Source organism: Alexandromys fortis, unplaced genomic scaffold (assembly GCF_014885135.2).
Source record: "Alexandromys fortis isolate MF-2015 unplaced genomic scaffold, M_Fortis_MF-2015_v1.1 scaffold_5, whole genome shotgun sequence".
Taxonomy (NCBI): Eukaryota; Metazoa; Chordata; class Mammalia; order Rodentia; family Cricetidae; genus Alexandromys; species Alexandromys fortis.
The window spans coordinates 23311888-23325961 of record NW_026067924.1 but is presented as its reverse complement, the minus strand read 5'-3'; the positions used below and the strand labels follow the sequence as shown (position 1 = coordinate 23325961).

At 48.7% G+C, this 14074-nt stretch overlaps 1 protein-coding gene across 2 annotated transcripts in view; it reads left to right on the top strand.

Moving 5' to 3' along the window:
• Gng4 (G protein subunit gamma 4) overlaps window positions 1-13345 on the top strand; it is a 42594-nt gene extending 29249 nt beyond the window's left edge. For both annotated transcript variants that reach the window (XM_050142461.1, XM_050142460.1), the window contains exon 4: window positions 10792-13345. In XM_050142461.1, the coding sequence (XP_049998418.1) occupies window positions 10792-10920 (129 nt within the window). In that variant the 3' untranslated portion in view covers window positions 10921-13345. The remainder of the gene's footprint in view (window positions 1-10791) is intronic.
• The last annotated feature ends 729 nt before the right edge of the window (window positions 13346-14074 follow it).

Below are 14074 nucleotides of genomic sequence, written 5' to 3'. Positions count from 1 at the left end.
GCTGGAAAGATGGCTCAGAGGTTAGGAGCACTGGCTGGTCTTCAGGAGGTCCTGAGTTCAATTCCCAGCAACCACATGGTAGCTCACAACCATCTGTAATGAGATCTGGTGCCCTCTTCTGGCCTGCAGGGATACAGGGAGGCTGAACACTGTGTACACGATAAATAAATAAATCTTTAAAAAAAAAATAGATTCAGTTTAGCAGAAATTTTATTTTGAATTTAAACCTCAGATTATCCAAAGTTCTGTTAGATGAAAGATGTGAGACTGCCTAGGAAGTTTTGTTTTTGGTTTTTTTTTTTTTTTTTTTTTTTTTTTTTTTTTTTTTTTTGTAATTTGTTTGAGAAGGAAACCGCGCAGATGTTTCCTACCACAAAATACAGTAAAAGTCAGAATGCATAACCATGCCCAGCTTCCTTCAGCAGTGGACAAATCACTGGAACAGAGTAAGAAGTCTCAAAGGCAGACCCAGCATGTGCCCGGAGTCCCATGGTCCAGATGGCATCTTAGATGAGTGGGAGCAAGTTCTTAGACTGGGGAGAGTGCCGCTGACAAAGTTGCTGGCTCTCAGGGCAGTAAACAAAGGTGCCCGTTCACTAATTTACCCAAATAAATGGCAGAGGAGTTGGAGCCCTTTGCCCAGGCTGTCAGAGTACTTGGGTGGCTTGTACAACAAATTCTTTTAAAGGTTTATTTCACTTACGTATGTATGTGTACGTGTGTGTGTGTGTGTGTGTGCACGTGCATATGGCAGACACCGTGGGAATACCTATCGCTATGTGTGCACAGAGGCCACAGGAGTCTGAGATCCTCCTCTGTTGCTCTCCACCTTTATCCTTGGAGTCAGGGTCTCCCCTTGAACCTAGGACTTGTGTTTTCTTGGCTAGACTGGAAGCCAGCAAGCCCCAGCAATCCTCCTGCCTCTACCCTGCTCAGTGCTGTGGCTACCACAGTTTGCAAGGATGCCTGGCCTATGTGGATACTGTGATCCTGGGTCCCAGATCCTGTTCTCATGATTTCAAAACAGGCACTCTCAGCACTGAGCCAGCTCTCCAGCATCTTAACATCTCTTACCATTTTCTCCTTCCTTCCTTCCTTCCTTTCTCTCTCTCTTTCTCTCTCTCTCTCTCTCTCTCTCTCTCTCTCTCTCTCTCTTTCTTGTTTATATGTGTGATTTAGTTATAAGTGTAAGATCCGGGTTCCAGTAAGGTGTGTGTGTGTGTGTGTGTGTGTACATGTGTTAAGAGAGCTTCTGAATGGTAGATGGGCACCTGACCATGGCCTCCTGTGACTTTTCTCTTATGCTTGAAAAGTGAGACAGAGAAATCCCTCTGTCATTTCTTCTGAAGTAAGGACACAGCCCTGCGAGATGAGAGCCCCTCCCTTATAAGCACATTTAGCCCCAATCACCTCCCCCAGAGCTCTGCCTCTACATGTGGTTCATAGTTCTGCATTGGAATTGAGGGGAGGTGTCTATAACGTAAATCAATCCTTTACAGATTGGCCAGCTATGGTGGAGAAGGATCTCTGTGAGTTTGAGCCTAGCCTGGTCTACATAGCAAGTTCTAGGACAGACAAGCAAATATAGTGAGACTCTGTCTCAAAACAAAAAAAGGTTTAGAGAGTCATAGTCACTTTTTATGTGTATGTGTATTTGCCTGAGTGTGTATATGTGAATCATATGTGTGCAGGTACCCACAAAGCTGGAAGAGGGAGGGCATCAAATCCCCTGAGCTGGAGTTACTGGCAATTGTGAACTCCTGACATGGATACTGGGAACCAAACCAGAGTCCTCTCTAAGAGCAGACAGTGCTCTTAACCGAGTCATCTCTCTAGCCTCATATCGAATATCTACTCTGGGTGTAATATAATATACACCTCTAAATCCCAGCAATCAGGAGGCTGAAACAGGAGGATCACCGCAAATCCATCGGCAACTTATCTCAGAAAGCGAAGATTTAAATTTAACAAATGAACCATAAAAGCACTTGGAAGATGGGAGTCCATGTTTGTAGCATGTGAGTTTGAGAAAGTCCTGTCTAGTGATGCCATAAAATCTGTTTTGCCCATGTCATGAGCTCCCCAGAGGCCACCAGGAATCCAAGTTAATATGCAAAAGCCAAGAGTCTTTATTGCAAGCTCGAGCTAGGGGCTCTCCATCCATTCCAACACAGTGGTTGCATCGGGGAGAGGACTGAACTCAGCTATGACAGGGTTTGTAATGACTAAAGGATGGGGGCTGGGGGTAGGGAAATTCTAGGTTCAGATGAAGGCTGAACTCCTGACTGAGCAGGAGTGGGGTAACAGAAGTCTTATCAAGCAGGGATTGGTACTGGCGTTGCTGTAAGGAGATTGGCAGCCTATATACAGGGTAGGTAAGCTATTCTTAATGATCTAGAGCATCTAGCACTTGTTCGTCTCAGTTCTGATTGGTCTCCCGCAGGGCACAGCCTGTTGCTTTTCCTGGCTATTGTAAGGGTGAGGCGTAGTCCCAGTACAGTTAGTCTGCAGCCCGTCATGGCTGCACTAATGTTAAGTGAGGCATTTTCAACCCACAGCTCGTAAGTGCAGTGGGGTGAGCAGCTCTTTGGCTGTCTGGAGTAGAAATGGACAGTTTCCCTGAAAGGCAGATCGAGGTGTTTACCAGCATGTTCGTCATGCGTGCTCTAGAGCCTGGAACTATCTCTTCTAGGAATTCGCACTAAGAACACAGTGGGCAGCAAGCAGATCCCTGGAGTATGTCTAAGGTGCTAAAAACTGAAGATAACTGTCGCTCAGTAGGCACCAGATGTCTTACATCACCACCGCAGATAATGACATGGCTCTGTGGAACACGAGAGGAAGTGAGCTCTCCTGAGCGTGTGGAACCATGGTGCGACCACAGATGGGGGGGGGGGTGTCCAGAGCGGCCTGCAGTGTTTAGTCACTTCTGTCTTCAGGAAGCAGGGGAAGCAGCAGGAAGGGACCAGAGTCAAATGCATCCTTCAACACACACCCGCCCCATAACGGCATTTACTTTGTAAACCAGACTCTGCTGCTTCCCAATAGGCTATTCGAATTCCGATGCTGTAAGTAAATTGAACTACTGATAATACACCCACAGGTATGGCCAGAGTTGTGCCTCAGTGCCTGCTCACCTGGTATTGGTCAGACCAATCAGGTTGATAATCAATATTAACCATCACACATTCTGAGCACAGTAAAATTATTTCAATAGCTCGCTTCTTCCCCAGAATCACCTCCTTCACGAAGGTGATACCGTGTCCCTGGGGGCGGGGTTCCTTCTAGACATGAAGGTCCTTGGAAGGCGTTACTGCTGCCACCAGGACAGCAGTAACCGCGCAGCTCAGTAACTAGAAGGAATCCTCTTTCCACACGAAGTCTCATCGCCAGCCAAGCCTCCCGCTCCAGCCTGGCAGCTGGCTTGTGAGCAATCATTTGCATGTGTGCACGCCATAGGCTCTGCGTCATCTTCTGTGTTATCACAGGTGCTGACGGCCTAACAGGAAACATGGCCACATTTTCATGTACGTGGTCTACATAAAAATTGACAGTATTTTCAAAATTCGAGCCTCAGTTGAGCTAGAATTGTGCCCACTGGTTTCTTCGGGGTGGACAAGCTACCTGGTACAGATCTTTTCCGAGCAAACACCGTGAGATCAAGCTTGTGACTTCTCCACACCTGTGTCTGAGCCTGAGTTTTTCATGACTCCTCTTTAGCGAATGAGACTTCAATACTTCTTACCCTTGCTGTCCCATCTCCCTCCTAAGAACTGTGCCTGACACCAGGTGGGACTCTTTAGAAAGAGCAAATATGTTTTATGCCCCCCTCCCAGTTTCTAAATTCAAACCAGAAAAAAACTGTCTGGTAAGACCTAGGTAAGGATGGTCAGTGATTCTAGAATAAAGATCAAATCAGAAGAGACCAGCCTTAAGGAAACCAAAGAGCAGGGCAGGCCATGCGCTGTCCTTCCAGAGAGTGACTACCTGGGTACAGGACCCACAGCAGCCCCAGGGTCATATCTGCTGTGCAGTAGGAGCTGCTGCCACTTGCAGAAGGGAAAACTGGATGGCCTGTCTGTGTGGTGTGTGTTCTGCCAACGGGACAAGACCTGACAGTGCCCACAGAGGCTGTCAGGGCTGTGTGGTGTTTGCCGTGTCCAGTCAGGAGGACAGGGAGTGTCCGTGCCCACTGAGGCTAAGTCAGGGGCTCATTGCTTTCTCCTAGGGACCAAGGCAGGTCCTTGCTGCACTCATCCTTGCCCATGGTGGCTTGCCTTGCCATGTAAATTCTCTCGTGAGAAAGTGTGAAATGCTTGGATTGTGGCTTTTGGTTGTTTTGTCGTGTTTCCTTTTAGGCAGATCCTTGTCCTTGCCATCTGACCTCAGCCTCCTGAGTATTGGAGTTACAGGCATGCATCACCCCAACTAGTTTTTTTGGGTTACAGCTTTCTTTGTAGAAAACTAAGAAATCATGAAGACTGAGAGTTTTCCAGTCAGATGGGACATCTGTCCACCTGTTTGAAGGGTTTGGTTAAAGTCAAGATCCAGGGTGCATGTGGGTCAGTTGTAGGCTACACAAGCCGGGGCTTGTTGGTCCGTGGTAGCTGTGGAAAAACAGTGCGCACTGAGGTGAACTTGGTGGTATTAACCTAGCCCTCACATTTATGCTTCCCAGGGTGCAACCGGCTTTTGATATGGAGGGAAAGCAGTTGTGATGATGACAATGGCTATCCTTTACCCCTTCCAGATGCTCTGTAGGGGCAAGAGATCCTCCCTCCCTCAGGACAGAACCCCCTGTGCAGCAGAACTCACCTCCCCGCATGGACCGTTCCCCAGCAGCTAGGGATTTGCTTCACAGCCCTGGGAGCTGCGGAAAGCCATGCTGGGCAGCACTTAGAGTCTGTCCTCGGGGGCTGGTGTGTTGGGCTCCACTATATCCGAGTTTGGAAAGAAGAAAAGCACAGGAATTCGCTCAGGATTCAGAGGCAAGATACGTACGTGTGATGTCCCGAGGATCCCTGTGGGACCGAGGGCATGCGGTAGCCTCTGTTGGAGTGTGCACGGGGTCCGATCTTAGAGTAGATACCATTGCTACATGCTGGTTAAGCCTGACTGCACTCTTAACCCTGTCACGGCTTTGTTTTCTGGGGGTGGAGGGAAGAACAGACAAAGCCCACCAAGATGCTCTCCATCGATTCTATGTTGTTCAGTAAACCAGGACTGCTGAGAAGTAGGTGCCCTCTTGGCTTCGGATGCACAGGAAAAGTGCAGTGGGTGTCACAGCGAGAGTAGTAATTATGTCATCTGTCTTGTCATGGAATGTGACTGTAGTAATTGCAACATTTTCTCCCGTCATTGAAGCCGGTAATTATAGTGCAACCAACAGCATTATGCGCTAACTTGGGCTGTTTTAATCACCTCTTTTACTCTGAAATGCAATGGGAAAATTCCACAGTTGCTCCCAGGCTCCCCATTTCTCTGAGCATCTGCTGTCTTAGAACCCTAACAGCTGGGTGCTGAGGTGGGAGGCAGGGATGCTCAGGGCAGCTCAGCCCAGCGATCTCGATGGCTCAGTAAGAAAGCATCAGCAAGAAGGCAGTTGTCAGTTTTTCTCCCGCAATAAAATTTTATCTTTGAGATTATCTGCTTTGTTTCAGAAGCAGCAGATGTTTTGGCATCTGGCACTGTCTGCCACCCATATCTTGCAGGAAGGGAAACCTTAAGCCACAAAAATCAATCTAATTCTAATTAAGAAAAACCTCCTTCGGCCCTGGCTGGCGGCGGTTAGGCCGATTAAGGCTGGGATGGAACACTGTGGGCCAGGGTATTGCTTTCTTCATGGTTATGACAAAAATACCTGATGAACCAACATAGGGAAGAGCTCATGGTTTGCAGACCCAGCTCATCAGGATGGGAAGGCACGGCAGGAGCATGAAGCAGCTGGTCACGTCACGTTAGCAGTCGGGAAGCAGAGAGAGACCAAGGCTGGAACCAGCTCCTGTTCTCTTTTCTGTTCAGTCTAGGACCCCAGTTCGTGGGAGAGTACCACTCAGTCTGGCTCACCCCACCTCAGTCAAACCTCTCTGGAAACACCCTCATAGGCACAGCTCTGGGTGTGTTTCCTCTGTGATTCTAAATTATAACCCCCACAGCCACGATGGCATCTTCCGTGTGTAATGTTCCACGCCTGAAAACAGTCTTTACCGTGTTTATCACCTCTGAACACGGTGTAGTGAGCACTGGCAGATATTCAAGGTGCTTTGCTTATACTGACAGAAATAGACTTTGGACACTGTTGTGTGAACTGAGGGGGCCTTGTGGAGGTAGAAATTCCCTTGATCAGAATGATTGACACTGCATCAGATGCGCCTAGGCTAAGTAGGTCATTCTTCACAGTGTAATTGTTTGAGCAAAAGGTAAGTCCAGTAAAGAATTGGGAACTAGCAGAGCATCGTCAGAAGATGAAATAAGATGATTTGTTGGGAGACTAGAATGACCAGAGGAGCCAGCCATGTGTGAACCACCCTTTCCTCCTGGGATCCTTAGACCACCATCCCTGACCTCGGGCTTTTTGTTCGAGTCCATGCTCTGCAGGTGTAACAGAATTCCATGGTTGGAAAATAGAAGACAGGGGAGAAGGAAGGAGAAAGAAAGGAAGGAAAGACTGGAAGGGAAGCAGGGAGGGAGGACAAAGGAAGGAGGACGGAGGGAAGGAAGGTGTTTTCTAGCTATGGAGCTAGAAGTCTAAGAGTAAGGAACTGTGCCACGCAGGGTCCCCGAGCTGTGTCATAACGTGGTGGGGAGGCAAGGCAGGAGAAAACGCAGGCTAACCTCTCCTCCCTGTCAGGAGCTCAGTCCTGCAGTAACATTGGAGCCTGTTGGGAAGGGGAGGGGTCACATGATCCATTTGTGAGCACCCTAAACTTTTCGAGTGTTGAAACTCACTTTCAAAGCGCTACAACCATGTGTGTGAGTCATTCTGAGTCCATCAACCATGTGTCACTAATTCTGAGTCCAACAACCATGTGTCAGTCATTCTGAGTCCATCAACCATGTGTCAGTCCTTCTGAGTCCAACAACCATGTGTCAGAAGTTGTGAGTCCAACAACCATGTGTCAGAAGTTGTGAGTCCAACAACCATGTGTCAGTCATTCTGAGTCCATCAACCATGTGTCAGTCATTCTGAGTCCATCAACCATGTGTCAGTCATTCTGAGTCCATCAACCATGTGTCAGTCCTTCTGAGTCCAACAACCATGTGTCAGAAGTTGTGAGTCCAGCTAGAACACTGGCATAGTGCGGAGCCAACCCAGGTCCACACACTTGTGCTCGTACACCAAGTGCCTCTCCTTGTACTGAGTCTACCTCTGCAGATTCTATTGGGCCATTCAGGTGTGCAAATGGGCTTCATCTAGAAGTGCAGTTATGGCTGAATAGATGCAGCTACAGTCTGGAAAAAAAAAACAGCTGAAAAAGAGGCAACCTAATAGCCAGGTGGTGATAAGTGCATGGAGGAAAAGGCATCTCTATGAGTTCGAGGCCAGCCCGGTCTGCAAAGTGTGTTCCAGGATAGCCAAGGCTACACAAGAAACCCTGTCTCCAAAAATACCACCAAAAAAAAAAAAAAAAAAAAAAAAAAAAAAAAAAAANTTTTTCTCTCTTTTTTTTTTAAATATTTATTTATTTATTATGTATACAATATCCTGTCTGTGTGTATGTCTGCAGGCCAGAGGAGGGCACCAGACCTCATTACAGATGGTTGTGAGCCACCATGTGGTTGCTGGGAATTGAACTCAGGACCTTTGGAAGAGCAAGCAATGCTCTTAACCTCTGAGCCATCTCTCCAGCCCCCACAACTTTTTCTCTTAAGAGGAACAAGATGGCATCAAGTATAGCCTCACCTTTGTGACAGGACTGCGAAAACTTCTGGATAGAACCAGATAGAACCTGCTCAGAGCTGGGCGGAAGAGACGCCCAGCATAATTGCCAGGTGTCGCAGACGCGGGGGGGTGAGAGAGGAGCTTGGATCTTGCAGTTCTTCCTCCAGGCGCACACATACACACACACACACACACACACACACAACGCACACAGTGTGTGCTGCTGGTTTCTTTTTGTTGTTTTTTTTTTTTTGTGTGTGTGTGTGTTTTTGTTTGTTTGTTCGAGACAGGGTTTTTCTGAACCTTTGGAGCCTGCCCTGGAACTAGCTCTTATAGACCAGGCTGGCCTCGAACTCACAGAGATCCGCCTGCCTCTGCCTCCCTAGTGCTGGGATTAAAGGCGTGCGCCACCACCGCCAGGCTCTCTGAGTCTTTTGGCTTGGTTTACCCCTGCCATCTTCTCAGTTAGCTCAGCAAGGTAGACAGATGCTCAGTAAACACTTCCTGGATGAGATAAAAGGTACGATAACAGGGTCATTTTGGGGGACGATGGAATGACCAAAGGGGCCAGTTTGAACTCTTGCCTTGTGGGTTTGTTGGATCTGCATCCCTGACCTCGGGCTTTTTGTCCTGCTTCTACTCCAAAACTTGTATGTGATCTTCGGCAAGGAACTCACCTTCTCTGACGTCTGGATTAGTGATATCAAGGGGTGTTTTATGTCTAAGCTTGCTTTACCTGTAGTCTGTGGTTCTGCCTTTAATAGCATAGTTGGCTTTTTTAATCCTAACTAACTGCACATTCGAGATGGGAATTTTCCAGGGGAAGACCAAGTTTGCCTGTTTAGCCATGACAAGGGATGGGAGTATGAGGCACAGAGACGACTCTGATGGACGCACAGATCAGGAGTCACACGGTGAGGGACATAGCTGTGGCACAGAAAGAGAGGACCTGAGTGCGCATGCCTGCTCTAAAGTTCAAAGTAAATGCCGATTTCTTCCTGTCAGTCATCCTCCGCCAGGATGAAAAGCCGGCTCTGTCCGGCTACAGCCACCAGTGTGGGAAGGCAGTTCGTCTACCCAGCCGTCCCTCTGGCAACCCCTGGGATCCCCACCTCTGTCCTTCACTGCAGGAGACTCCCAGAGGAGTCCACTTGGGCCTGCTGGACCTGGCCATCATGCCCTCTCATCAGCTGACCGGTTTTCCTTTTCCCATTCACTGTTTTTCTTAATGCCGGCAAAATACCTAACAAAGCCCCGAGGAAGGCAGGGTTTATTTCCAGGAAGAAAGAGTGATACAAACAGATTCTTTCTCATTCCACACTCCCAGGAAACATAGCATCTGTCAGGATTGGACAGGACTCACCCACTCAATGTATAGTTCTTTTCTTTGAGAGAAAACAAAACAAAAAAAAATCAACTTATATTTGCGGGCATTACCTGTAGGAATTGGGATACCACAGACACAGAGAGGTCTGGGCTGAAAAATCAACAACAACAACAAAAAAATTCTAAAGATCGAAGGTGGAAAAACTCCAAAGCAGGTTTTGTGGCTGGCTAGGAAGGGGACCTTAGGATATTCTTCCCTCACTTCTTGTGATGGCCACTCTCAGTTTATCAGTGTGACTACATCTGGAATCAACTAAGACCCAAGCAGTGAGGAATTTTCTTGAGTAGATCTTTTGAGGTGGGAAGACCCCACCCCAAGTCTGGATCATTCAAGGTCAGAATACCCACCCTAAATCTGGGCCACACCTGCTGGCGGCAGACCACATTAAAGGACACAGCTTCACCCTCTCTGTGAGTACTCGGCTCCTTATCTGAACTCAAACTGGGGAAGTTTGCGATACAGTTTCCACGTGTTGATCAAGAAAAGTCTGGAAGGAAAACAGAAGAGAGGGCTCCTGGTCAGTAGCAGCCTGTCTGTAGGGAGCAGCTGCCTGTCACTAGGAGAGGTGACCTTGAGCTAGTGAGAGGACTCAGCAGGTGAGGAGGAGTCCCGTGAACGCCTGAGGACCTGATTTTGTTCCCTGGAGCCCAGGTGAAAATGGGAGTGTGGAACTGACTCCACAAAGGCATTGTTCTCAGACTTCTGCATGGGTGCACCCGCTCCCTTCCCCATGTGTGCACATTAGTATATGATAAGTACATTATGTACTAATATAATAATATTATATAATAATAAATGCGTTTTCTATGATGAGAGCTTATAAAACAGAGCTTAATAGCGGGGCTGTGGAAGGGGACAGAGTATCCTTCCTTGTTTGGCCATGAGAGTAGATTGTAGAAAAACCAATACTAAGAAGTACAATCAGCCTGGCTGGGCTAGGAATAGCTTCTATGTTGTTCTTACAGAAATGGCTTTGCAGGGGCTAGAGAGATGGCTCAGTGGTTAAGAGCATTGCCTGCTCTTTCCAAAGGTCCTGAGTTCAAGTCCCAGCAACCACATGGTGGCTCACAACTATCTGTAATCAGGTCTGGTGCCCTCTTCTGGCCTATAGGCATATACACAGATAGAATATTGTATACATAATAAATAAATAAATATTAAAAAAAAAAGAAATGGCTTTGCAGAGTCTCTGGGAGTTTGCTCTGCTCTGTTTTCTCTGCTCACTTGTCGAAGGTGGGATCGAGTCCATGCTGGGCAAGAGCACTACATCTGAGCCACTGAGCTACCCTCTCAGCGTGTCCTCAGCTCTCTGGACCATGACCTTGCACTGTAGGGCAGCGAGTCCTTCCGGCATCTTCCAAACCCATCACCTCGCTTCTACCTAAACCCACCGGCCCTTGGCATTGTTTGATCTTGCACGCCATTCGGCCTGACTTTGGCCATGGCCACTCTTCCTGTGGACCTCAGCCTGGACCCACTTTGTGAACGCCTTTAACCAAGCACCTGTGCTGTGTCCCCACAGGTCTCCCAAGCAGCCTCGGACCTCCTGGCCTACTGTGAAGCCCACGTGCGGGAGGACCCCCTCATCATCCCAGTGCCTGCCTCGGAAAACCCCTTCCGGGAGAAGAAGTTCTTCTGCACCATTCTTTAACGCCCGTGGTGACGAAGATGCAGCAGGCTCTTTCCTGCAGTAAAAGTCCCGTGTAGAGACGTGCACGCTCCCGTGTAGAGGCATGCCACCCACACGCACCCCATCTCCGTCCGACCAATCATCATCTGGGCTCAGCTCGGTTTACCATATTTCCTTCATGATACCGTTTCTTCTTTTTTATTTCATTTTTGTTATTTCCATCCACAGAGAAGAAAACAGTCATTTTTATAGCCAATAACAAATGTGCCATGTAAAAGTGTGGATTTAAGGGTCTACAATTTTTAAATATTCATTCCCAACTGTAGATATATCCAGCTAATAAATTTCAGTGTAACTCATTGAAACCAAAACCATGCCCAAGTGTCTCCCATGCACTGTGATTCAGTATCAAACGAGAGCATATCGGCCAGCCACAGGTGAGGGTGAGGTCTCCTTCTCCTCTGGCATCTCCGTCAGGGGCTGTGTGCCAGGCCCTGGCTATGGCTAATGTCTCCACCTGCTTCTCACCGAACATTCCAGAGCTGATGTTTCTGAAAAATGCATTTGTGGTATAGACACCAAGGCAGCCTTGACTGTAGATACCAGGACAGCCCCACTGGCCACCGCCTCAGTCCAAATGCCACTCTTCCTGCTTGGTGTCTCTAGTAAGGCGAGGAGTGCGGTTCCGGGCCCTCTGGAGTCTCAGCAGAGTCCTCCCTGCCCTGAGATAGTGGATCAGAGTGAGTCAGAGTGAGTCGCGTTGCCGCGCACCGATCTGAGACATGACGGCTGCTGGCATCGCTGCTCTAACCATGAACCTTACAGGGTGGATCTGGCTTAGAGACCGAGTATCCGGGGGACAGAGAAACGACACTTGCTCAAGGCTGCAGACAGAGTGTCGGCAAACCACAACTTCCATGTGTGGGTAGCTCATCCCTAAAGCTCTTCCTGAACCCCGGAAGTGTGGCCGCCTGTTGCGGGTGTACAGCACCATAAACAATACCTAACTAGCTGCACGCCAGGAAGGAAGCAAACACATTTGCCCACCAACTGGCTGTCCCCTCTCTCCCACCTTTGCTGGGAGAAGTCTCACCAACCTTGATTCTGGTCATGTGTGATAGATGACATGTGGGTTCTCCAAGACCAGATAGCAGTAAACCCTGGGGGTTCCCAGCACGAGGTTGTGGGCCCCACCTAGAGTACCCCCTTGCCCTCCTGATAAAAGCATGGCTGCTGAGGTCTAGCGAGGACGTTTGCTTTGTAGATTTTTGGAAATTGCTGCTCCTCTGGCTCTCGGAGAGGCTTGCTGTGCTGCTGGGCAAGCCGTCGTGTGCCAAGCTGTTCCAACCAGCAAACTGTGGACAATGTTAATCACCCCTCTTGCTCTTCTGCCAGGGCAGAAACTACGTAAGGCTCTGATTATCCTTGAAAACCAAGATATGCTAGATGACAGCCTGTAATGTTGGGACGAGTATTTGACTTCATAGATACCATGCTTCTGATGAGGAGGAATGTAAAATGTCACTTTATTATATTATCATGGGTGTGTGCCTTGCTACCCTCTCTTGCAGCTTTTGTGGAAAGCGTTCTAAGTTTTGCTACTGTACACGAGATGAGAGGCTAAGATTCCGTGAGGTTTGGTTGGGCTATAACAAGATCTCTGTGGCCCACGTTGGCATTATTAACCTGACAGAGTACGTCATGATCCGCAAAAGCCCAGGAAGTGGGACAGCACCGAGGGTGGGAAAATAGATCGGGAGAAGAGAGAGCTTTAGTCTCCGGCCAAACTGTCTCTGATCTACTGTCCCCCGTTTCTTACGTCCTCCTGTGGACGGTGTGTCCGTACACATGGGATCCATTGAGCCTTCTCACCCCCAACTTCTCTCTACTTATCCCCAGACTTGTTAACTGCCAGAGTCTCTGAGATCCATCCAGTAAACTCATTATTCCATGAAATAGCCTCATTTGGATGCAAATGTTGTGTGAGCTCAACTCCACTCCCGAGTATAAACTCGACAAACTTGTACATAGTGTCAGAAGGAATGTGCTGGAATGTCCATGGAAGCCCTGGTCATAGTCACCCCTAAGCAGAAGGCCCCTTATGCCCGTGTTGAAGGGCTAAGCTGATGAGGGTCATTCCCATGGTGGGCTCAGCTCCACCCACAGCTCACTGAGAGGCTTGCTGGCCTAGTGGAGAAACTGAGAGCAGGCAAGCCCAAGCCTACCGTTCCGTTTTCACACAGCACAGGCCGGCAGGTCAACCCATGCTGATTCAAGGAGGAGCAGTAGCTGCTCTCAAAGGGACAACAGAGGGGGCCACGAGAGGCTTCTGGAATGTTCTGTCTCTGTATCTAGCTGCCTGTCATCTTGTCTAGTTTGTCTAGTTTGTGAAAGCTCTCCCGGCTGTCTACTTTCGGGTGCTTTTCTGTACGTGTGTGATACTTCAATAAAAAGTTGGGTTTTGTGACTACCAACCGGATCCCTCTGTTGTGTTTTTATTTCTTCTTCTTTGGCTCTTTATTCAACGTTTGGCTCCTCTTTACATGTCCTTAATAACATGACATTAAATAACTCCCGTCATTAGCAGGACACTTTAAGGGTGTGTTTGACAACATTTTGAATACAAAATGCTCGTAATCACCAGCCGTCTGGCTGGAGAACCGGCTGCTGGCGCCGCACAGGTGCTGTGCCCCGGGATTTGTGGGTACCATGTATCTCCCACTGAGTGGTGGAGGTGACATCCTCAGCCATTCTTGCCTGCTCACCCTCAGGAATGAAGGGACAGGATGGCCTTCAGGAAGTCCCGTAATTACAGCAACCTCCAGAGCAAGAGAGCAAGGAAGGACCCTGGTCCTGTGGTGACAAGGATTGACACACAGGCAAGGAGAGCAGGTGCTGCATGCTTCTCCTTGACTCCGCTTCCATGGAGGGCTCCCCTTGCTGCCACCCTGGCATGTCTGAGCTCCGCAGGGCCTCTGCTGTTCCCCTCATAACTCTGCCACAGAGTCCCAGGGAGATCAGAGAGCAGCTTCCGGCTGACCCCACCACCCCTCACAGCAATCAAAAGGTTTTGCCTTTGATGCTGAGCTCTTGCCAGTGCCTGAGGAAGCCAGGAGTTGTCGGCACCCCCACCAGCCTCTGAGAGCCGATGCTGTGGTTGGAGAAGAACAGGGCT